Source organism: Amblyomma americanum, chromosome 4 (assembly GCF_052857255.1).
Source record: "Amblyomma americanum isolate KBUSLIRL-KWMA chromosome 4, ASM5285725v1, whole genome shotgun sequence".
Taxonomy (NCBI): Eukaryota; Metazoa; Arthropoda; class Arachnida; order Ixodida; family Ixodidae; genus Amblyomma; species Amblyomma americanum.
This window is the reverse complement of record NC_135500.1, coordinates 82,031,636-82,041,568: the sequence shown is the minus strand read 5'-3', so window position 1 is coordinate 82,041,568 and position 9,933 is coordinate 82,031,636. Positions and strand designations below refer to the sequence as shown.

Below are 9,933 nucleotides of genomic sequence, written 5' to 3'. Positions count from 1 at the left end.
CGATAAAATGGGGCCCTCGCATGTGGCTCTGTTGACTTGCAGCAAACCGAACAGCAAATGGTTCGGTAGCTTCGTATTCGGGCACGCACGCAACTGTTCGTCCGGAAAGCGACCGCCAGCTGGGTAAATGACACACAGTTAGAAATCTCGCCTCTCGCACCTTTCGAAACAGCACACGGCGACGCAGCCATGCCGATCTTCCCAAGCCTGCCTTCGCGCATCCGTGTACATGCTGGCGGTCTGGTGCAGCAGAGAGCGCAAAATATGAGAGTAGAAGTTCTTTTTTTTTCAAAAATCCGAGTAAAAAGTTGGAGGTGCCCAAATTATGCAAGTAAATATGGTATGTGGCGGCCTGGCTATTGGTGGCGATGCCACGGCGAGAGTTAATGAAGTCCGAAAAATCAAGCAATCACTAGCAATGTGTCCGAAATTTCAGGCGTTCTTATACATTGGCTCTATGGGGCATGCCACAGTGCCGCAAAAAAGTCTGAATAATCAAGTCTGCAGAATTAGCGGTCCAAATTTTTGGCCATCTATATTTCATTCTGTAATGTGTACATGCACAGTTATCCTTGCCAGCTACAAATCAAGACACACTAGTCACAATTAATTTTCTCTTTACTTTTGTATGAGAAATTGATGCTACCAGTTGAAACTGCTAAAACACGGTGAAAAGCTCCTAGTTCATTGTTACCACTTGCACCTGCTTGCATCTCATTTGTGCCTCAGGAATGTAAAGTGAGTGCCTGGTGTACAGCCTGCAAACAAGTTCTCCGCAAAGACACAGGTTGGAGGCGAATGCTACTGAACATTTTTGTTTTTGTATACACTAGGTTGTTACATGACACGGTGGGAAGTCTGCTGCATCAGAGAGTTCGGAAAAAAAAAAAGTGGTGCACCAAATAGAGCAGGCATGTGGCATTTCAAAACCCTCAAGTGCACTGGTTTCCTGATGATATACGATGGTGAATGTCAAGAGATGGAATTTTTGATGCAACTGAAATGCTCACTTTATTCCGAAAACAATGAAATTCAACACTTTGTACTATGAAGGAGGGGAACGTTGTAGCTGCCGGAACTCAGTTGGCACGACGCATCTGGATCTGTTCCTCAAGATGTCTGGATTTTTCGAAGGCCCGTCTGATGACCTGCACAGACAAACTCCACAGTCATCAAAGAACAGTATGAGAAAGGTAAGCAAGATGTGTGCCATGTTCTTAAAAGCAAGCTGCTTGTTAATGCTAAAGCTTTTACTATTGAGTTCTTGGCCGCAATTCAGCAGTATAAGCAACTCTCTTGGCTCATGCAATGCGAAAGTGAGAGTTGTGCCTTGTAAGGCTACAGAAAATGAGTCAAGGTACCCTGGGTATTTTGGTAATTCTGTAATTTATATCACAAATCCGGAGAGAACATGCGCTGCATATGGGCCCAGACTCTCTAGTCTCAGAAAGATGGCTTGCGCCAAGCCTCAGTAAAACTTCACTGCCTTCCCGCTTTTTTGTCTTGCTTTCTCTACAACACTAATACAGTCGAACCCTGCTACAACGAACGTCGCTTCAACGAAATATTTCCAATTCCCCGTCAGCTCGCCATTGAAAGTAATAGAACAAATTTCTCATCACAACGAACCATTTTTGGGACGCGTTTCCGCTTTAACGAAATTTTTGCTCTGCGAAGCTTGGTTTAAAAATCTATCTTACCATAAAACAAGCATATCGCCGCCCATCTGTGTACTACCATAGATCCACGCTGCTTTGTTTCACTAAACTTTCACTGGAACCAATTGATCCACTCATTCAAACGCACATGAAGACCGCCATTGCTTGGTGGTGATGACAATCGGACTGGCTGCCTTGCGACAAGGCGTGGCTGCAAGCTCCCGCATTCTTCCAAGCCAGAGCCGCAACCAATCCGTCGCCAAAGGACGCAGCAGCCTGGCAACAGCAGCAGTGCGTTTGCCCTAGTTTTTTTCACTCGTGCTTGTGCTCTGCAATCGACATGAGCATGGCGACTTTTTCTAGGGAAGTTCCTTTCTCTTGAAGAGAAGGCACGAATTATCAGCGTGGCATCCAGCGGCAGGAAAAAGGGAGATGTTGCAGCGGAAAATGCACCAGCCCTACCGTCTGCATTGCATGTGATCAACGCATTTGACACCATTCGTGCTTTCATTGGTGCACATGATGACGACATCGCGATGCAGTTGTTGGCCGAGTGTGAAACTCGCACCACGACGCTTATGTCCACTAAGAGGACGCAAGCCAAGATGACCAAATTTTTTGGAAATAAATGATATTTTTGAACGTGCAGTCAGATTTTTTTTGGGCTGATTTCGCTTCAACATATTTTTTGCGCACCTCGTGAATTTCGTTGTAGCGGGGTTCGACTGTACACTCAAACCAAAGCTGTTGGGGAATAACAGTCAGCAGCAACAGTCTGGCCTATACAGGGTTTTCCACCTAAGACTTTACACAATTTTTAAAAATAGCCTTTTTTTGAGTTAGAAGACCGTTTTATTTGCATGGCATTGTGAGTGCTGTAGTACACCAGAATATATCTAAGATGCCCTAACTAGCAAGCTGGTTAAATAATACTGTATAGCTAACTTTTTAACTATCGCTGTTAGGCTCCTTAATTACTGACAGGCATGTAGCCCACTGTAAGTAATATTGTAAGACTGGCCTTCGGCTTTGGAATCTTCAGAGGTTGGCGCTTAACGAAGACAGCGACGAGAAGCGCCGAATGCTCCGTCGCTCGTGCGTGCTCTGGACTGAACGCTGCCTCCGGTCTGTACCTGGACTGTACCGCTGGTTGTTCGCGATGCTGTGCTTTGTAAGACGTTCCTTATTACAATATCCATATCAGTTTTTACAATTTCGAAAACGCGGTTGCCCTTGGCACTTTGGCCCAACAAATTTTAGCTACATTGCATGAGCTTTCATAGCTTTCGAATACGAGCTTTCGAGAAGGTTGCAGGCAAAGCAACCCCTCCAGTGCATGTAGCTTGTCGAAATAGCCAAGATTTGTTGGGCCACAGCGCCGAGGGAAACCGTGTTTTCGAAATTCTAAAAACTGATATGGGTATTACTTTATTAACACCTCTTTTTGGTCTAGTTGGTGCATACTTGAATTGGTGAAAAAATAGCGCCAGACCATGGAAACCGCAAGAAAGAACGAAGACAGCGGGCTGCACACACCTCTCAATAATTAATGAGCCCAACAGTAATAGTTAAAAAGTTACCTATTCAATATTAGTTAACCAGCCTGCTAACGTCTTAGTTGTACTCCGATGTACTACACTGCTGACAATGCTATGCCGCAAAAAGCGCTCTTCTAACTCAAAAAGCTTATTTTTAAAAGCTGTGTAAAATCTTAGGTGAAACACCCCGTATAACGGGAGCATGTGCACCTGGCACAGAGGGCAAAGCATCTCTGACAGCACAAGGCCGCAGACATGGCAGGTGCAGGGTGCTCTTTTAATCTGCAAAGAAATGGATCTGTGTTCATTTTATCAAGTGCAATGGGACCTACTCTGATGACCAGACAGCCATGAGCACCGTCTCCGGACACATTCGTTCACATTATCTCACTGCATGTGCTTGAATTCAACTCCATGCTTGCAATGTGTTTTTCTAACATAAAATTTCCACACCACTAATTTCTAACAAAGGGAATGCCATTCCTCTTTGTCTTTTTAATTACTGTTCATTTCGGAGAAGTTTTAAGGGCTGCTGAATAGGCGTTTATCAAAATCCCTCGTACTTAAAGGGCTGCACAACCTCTGGGTATGAGCCATGGTGGCACCACTGTGTGCATGCTCCCCAGAGCAGTGCCAAAGTACGGAACTGAGCACCACAGGAAAGTGCTGGATGAGAGAGCAGATATAGTTGTTCAGCACAGATCACTGCCAACTGAATGGTGTCCACTGCAGGAAAAGGGCCTCCTTATCGTGGGTATTTTCCCTGATCTCATCTCCCTACCAAGATTTGCTTGACTACTCTTAGAATCTGCTCTGCTACCCTGACAGACCATGGGTAACCTGTTCACATTACGTCCCGCCAAAGTTTTTTTCCAGCTAGGATATCATTCATGGAGGTCACTCCTCTAATCTGTGATGCTCTCTCTGCGACTCCTAATGCTACCTCTTATCGTTTCCTCTTCCAAAGCTCAGTGCACTTTCCTTTTTAATTTCAAGCCTTTCCACTGGCCTCCAGGTTTCAGCTCCAAAGGTGAGAACGAGCTGAATACAACGGCTATATACATGTGCACTCTTCTTTTATGTATACTTTGCCTCACTTAATATATGAGACCAAAATAAAGTGGTTCCTCCAGCTCCTTACAGCATGCACACAGGTCTCCATATGGGGTATGCATTCATTCACTTTCTGCAATTTCCAGAGACCATTCGTTGTCTCCATCACTGTTCTGTTCCTCTTCCCCAAGTGTAGGGAAGCCAATGCAACCTGAGTGTTGTCAAACCCTCTCTCCTTTCTCTTTGTTGGCCACTCTTTCTATCTCTCCTGCCCACTTCTCTAAACCAGAGTGCACTGAAAGAAATGTGAATACGGGGCGTTACTTATCGTTTAGCAAGCAAAATAAGAGAGGGGCACCCTTGCATGAGACAAGCACCGACCAGTGAAGCAGGACAGAAAGCTAGGGGCAGTGCCTTGCCTGCTGTGGGATGCCTGCCAATTTGGCAGCATTGAAGCCATAACTCTTGGGGCAGGGGCCGGCTGCACACTTGTACAGGAACACGATGGTCTCCTTGGTTGGGTCCTCTTCGTTCTCATCCTCCACCATGCATGCCTGTACAAAAGGAGTTACCATTGAACGGGTGCCTTGAACCAGTTATGGTGTGTATTAGCACGAAAAATATGACAAATGAGAAACGCTCATGACATGTGCATACTCATTTGCCCATCTTTCTCGTGCTAATATGTACGTTCTGAATAAATCAACTTGCCCAGACCAGAGCATCATTTAAACAGACACGTGCTCACTTTTGATTAAAACTGTTGTAGCAGAATCTCATAGAATGGCCACTGTGGAAGCCCTATGCAAGTTTGTTGCCTCTATGTCACACACATATGCTATGTGCCATAGCAGCTACAAACTATGGCACACACATACATACATGATGCAACCTGTAATGTGATCATGCAAAATGACTGGCAAAATAAAATCCATGAACTGACACAGCTGGCATTTAAATATAACATGATGGGTTGTAAAACCTTTTTATATACATATTTAATTTGGGATTCGAGGGGATAGAAGAAATGCCCAATTATCCAAAAATCAGTTAGAAAAAAAAAAAAGGGAGAGCAAGGACTGCTGGCGTCCGTTTGCTTTTGTTGACTGTATCATGGCAAGACAGACTGACCTACCGCGAGCATGCAGCAGCAGATCTCAATGGTTGTCAGAGCTCGTGCTAGCATTAGTGTGAGTGCATGATCATGCTACCCACAATGCTGCCAACCAGAGAGTTGGCTAAGCTGGAAACATGCCTCAAGTTGAGACAATAGAAAGGCGGTGCAGCTCCTGCATTTTTTTTTTCCACCTTAGCACAGTTTACATTTGGATTATGGCGTTTTAATGTCCCAAAGCAACTCAGGCAATGAGGGGCGCTGTAGCAGAGGGCTCCAGATAATTTAAACCACCTGAGATTCTTTAACATGCACTGACATTGCACAGTACATAGGCCTCTAGCATTTCGCCACCATCGAAAACGACCGCCACAGCCGGGTTCAAACCCGCGTCTTTTGAGTCAGGAGCTAAGCACCATAAACACTGAGCTGCACTGCAGTGGCTTATCAGAACAGTTTAAACCTAATTTCACAGTGTGCAGGAACTGCAGGTCATTCAACATTTTAGCAAGTTTTCTCAAAACCTAAGAAGTGCAAAATAGACAGACTGGGGGAAAAATTCATTGCATAACAAAACAACCTGTTATTTCTCTTCAGAAACCAGTATATCGGCAATAGTGCTGTGCACTTGTAGCACCAGCCCTTCCAACCCCAAAGCAGGTTAACAGTGCACCACGCCATGCTGTTGATTTGTAAACCTATTTTTGAAATGATGTTGACATGCACTACACCCTCGCTCCCGCAAATAATGTTGCAGTTGCTGGTTGCACATACATGTTCACAAATGCGCTGCCAGGGATGCTGCCCGGACAGAGCACACATACCATGTGTGCCAGGTGCACGGCTGAGTGCTCCCGGAACCGCTCCACCAGGTGGTGGTAGTGAGTGGAGAAGAGCGTCCGGCAGCAGATGGACTCTGCCAGCTCCTTGACCACCGCGTGTGCCAGTGCCATGCCATCATGGGTCGATGTGCCCCTGCCTGGAAAAATTCGTGCATGCCACAGCAGTGGGACACTCAATTCCTGGTGAAATCACTGGCACTGGCAAAGCATGCTAGCATTAGCAGCCACACACCATTCAGCCCGTCATATGCATTTGGTTGAAACAGTGTAGAAAGCAATGACACTGCAGAGAAAAGGGAAGACATGCCACCCTATCCTTTCAGGGGGGGAAACATTAAGACCACATTTTTCAAAATGACTACAGTCAAACACATACAGTTGAACACGATTATAGTATATACTCACGTAATGAACCCACTTTTTTCCAGAAAAGTTGGCGTCAATTTGGGGGAGGGTTCATTGCACGAAAAAAAAGTTTGAACAGATTTTTTCCGGAGAGTCGAAATTTCAATATGGCGCCCACCCGTATGTCTGTCCATCTATTGATCATCAACAAAAGCATGCGGTCAGACGCGTTCGTGTCAGTGGTGTTTTGCATTGTTCACTTCTAAGGTGTTTGCTGTATCACAGCGTGATCCGACGATTTTGTGATAGCCGGCGGCACTGGCAAATCACAGCGAGATAAAGCGAACATAATGAGCACTGGCCCTCAAGGTCAGGTGCGCGTTGTTTACGCGAGGTTGAAAAAAACACTCAGGACGATGAGGGGTTAGGCATATTCACTCCCGATCTCGAGCTCACCAAATCACTTGGGAGTCTGAAGGTCCTGCTTCCTTCACAACGTTTCAGAGTAGAGGGTGTTTTACAAGGTTCTGCTCCGCTCCTCTCCAATGCTCGAGCGCTCTCTAAGCCTGGCGTGCGGCAGCGCACCAAGCAAGCCACCGCTGCCAGCACTTCTGTCAAGGATGCACAACCTCATGGCGCTCTGCCAAGTTCGCTTTGGACAACTCAGGTCAACTGAAGAAGCTGGCTTTACCTCAGCACATGTCGAAAAGTTAGCTTTCCCGGCTGGACCTGCAGGTGCTATCAGTACTATGTGCAGACCAATGATGACGCGGATTTTTCATGACGTAGACGACGGGCGTGTACCCAGCCAACCAGAATATGTGTTTTTAGCCCGTTGCGTCAGTTCTGCCCGCATTGTCATGCAGTTCACATGTTTGGTGGGTCGTACTGCCATCAGCAATTTCGCATGGTTTTCGTTGTCTGTGTGTGCTAGCGATGGCAGCCGCAAAACGGCAGAACATTCTCTTTTCTTTGAAACTATAAATTACCAAGCGAATTGAACGAGGTAAGAAATCCGAAGTTGCTCGCCACCACCATGGATGGATCAACGAAGCTTCGACTACTCGTCCCCAGAAAAAGCAAGTGATGCTTGTAGAATGAGCTTTCGGTTCTGGTGACCTTGTAGGTCCAATCCAAGAGCTTGGATGACCCGCCAACTTTTTGCCAAGTGGCTGAAGGGTTGGAACGACAACCTGATAAGCCAATATCACCAAGTCTGCTGCCAAACGCAACATCGGTGCTCCTTCCCTTGGACTAGGGGATAATCTGCACGGCGAAGGTTGGTTTTAGGAAACGTCCATTAAATGGCTCCTGCAGAACCCGAGGACTGGAGGAGACCCAAAAATCGACCTCTTATGCACCCTGCCTATGCTAAGATGGTAGTGGAATGATGCCAAAGACAAAACTATAGAGATCTGTTTCCGACATTCTGGTGTCTGCTTTCCCGGAGAAGACGGAGCGAATTCTTTGTCGGGTAAGCTAGACGAAGCCGTCACAGGTCTGGATGATTTGTGAAACTAGTTGTTCGCATTGGCAAGCAAAGACGCTGAGACCGTGGCAGAGCTTGCGGACGAAGACATCATTGCCACTGATGTGGAAACCACTGATGTGAATTGTGACAAGGACTTGAGAACCTGTACCCACATGTTTCGATGTGCTCTGTGCGCTCAGCATGGTTCATTGCTATTGCACATCAACAGAAGGCTGCTGTCTCAGCCATGAGTCCATCAACCACATTGAAAAATGTGATCTCTCCGAGGCAACGAAGATGAAGAAATAGAAAGAAATTCACGACTATTTTCGCTCTATAATCTGCGCACAGTAAGTGGCTATCACAGAAATACGTTTTTTTCCCATCTCGGTAAGTTTGTGTGTTGTTAAATATACTGCTACTTTTATATCGAATTACACGTTATATCGAACTCACAGGCTTTTTTTACATGAGCTCGATATATGGGTTCGACAACAGTACATCGATTCATAAATTACAGTGCTAACTGGTGACCCTACGTGCAGCCAAGTGCTATGACAAAGGAAGTCTGTCGTCTCTACAGGTATCTTGCCCTTGGTGCGATGCCACACCTACACTTTACCATATTACGTGGGAGTGCGAACGCAACAAAGCATTCCACCAACACGAACACCCGAGTGCGGAGCAATGGGAGAGTCGGCTCACCAGCGGCGAGCTCACGACCCAAAGGGCCTTAGTGCAGCACGCGAATGATGCAGCACGACTCAGTGGAGCCTTGGAATAGGGGCCCACCCTTGCTGACGAGAAGCCTCAAGTCGCCAGTGCCAGAGAAGACGACGAAGACTTCATAACCGCGAAACCCTTGAAAGATCCAATAAAGTTTTCACTCACTCACTCACTCCCAGGCCTTCCCACACTTTTATGGGATGCTCAGGAGAGCGATGTACTATACTAAAAGCAAGTTCCATTGCATAGGCTTCGTCGATATTCATGTATTAAACAGCTTTTAGTCACCTCAATGTTACTGTCTGTGAGTCACAGCCTGAAAAATAAACTTTGCAGTTGTAGTGTTCATTGTTCCCAGGCAAGCATTTTTGCACTTTCTCATGATGGCGGCGGCCTTGCACACCAAGGACTCTAAGGAAGCGGAATGCATCTCTGTAGCCTTAGCCATCGGCCATGCAACCAAACACACCGATGTGACGACCATCTGCACTGAATCCCAAGCCGTGTACAGACACTTTCTCCGCGGCATCAGCACAACACATGGCCACCTGCATACTCGAGCACCCACTAGCCATGCAACATCCCATAACCCTCACATGGGGACCTAGGCATGAGGGTATACCCTAGTAATGAATACGTTCATGAGTACACCTGACATAACTCTTTCTGAGTGTCAACAAAATCTTCTCCCAACCCCTTTGGCAGTGACAACAATGGTATGCCCGACTACCACGCAGTCACCACTTACTATAGTGAGTGTAGGCGCCTCTACCTGCCACCCCTCGACCCACACAAGAGCACAGTCTAAGGGCAGCTCCAGACCAACTTGTACATATCGTCCATAATAGTGAACCAAATCCACCCTACCTGACACCCTACCCGCTGCACCACCTGCCAGGCTCCAGCAGCTGTGACCTCTACCAATTATTTTCGGGCTTGCCTGCAACCACTGCCCACAACCATCGACCCCATCGTCAACCCTTCCTGCTCTTCGTGGAAGGATGTTTTGCTATCTGCTGAAGTGATCAACCAGGCAAGACTGGTCACCAGAACAAGGCGCAAAGCGGAGGCCAGAGAGGTCTTGGATTGTTAGGAGCCCTCCGGGGGAGCAAGAGTGACACTTCTTTTTACAGTAAATAAAGTTTATTCCTCCTCCTCCTGCAAATTACTAAACTAATGGTTACCT

The 9,933-nt window shown here is 46.5% G+C and overlaps 1 protein-coding gene across 2 annotated transcripts in view; it reads right to left on the bottom strand.

Annotated features, from left to right (window-relative positions):
- Positions 1-985: 985 nt before the first annotated feature.
- The window catches only part of LOC144128084 (DNA mismatch repair protein Msh6-like), a 111,769-nt gene continuing 102,821 nt past the window's right edge, over positions 986-9,933 (bottom strand). For both annotated transcript variants that reach the window (XM_077661155.1, XM_077661157.1), the window contains exons 29-31: positions 6,188-6,342; positions 4,669-4,803; positions 986-1,148 (exon numbers count right to left, since the gene is read on the bottom strand). In XM_077661155.1, coding sequence (XP_077517281.1) covers positions 1,080-1,148; positions 4,669-4,803; positions 6,188-6,342 — 359 coding nt within the window. In that variant the 3' untranslated portion in view covers positions 986-1,079. The remainder of the gene's footprint in view (positions 1,149-4,668; positions 4,804-6,187; positions 6,343-9,933) is intronic.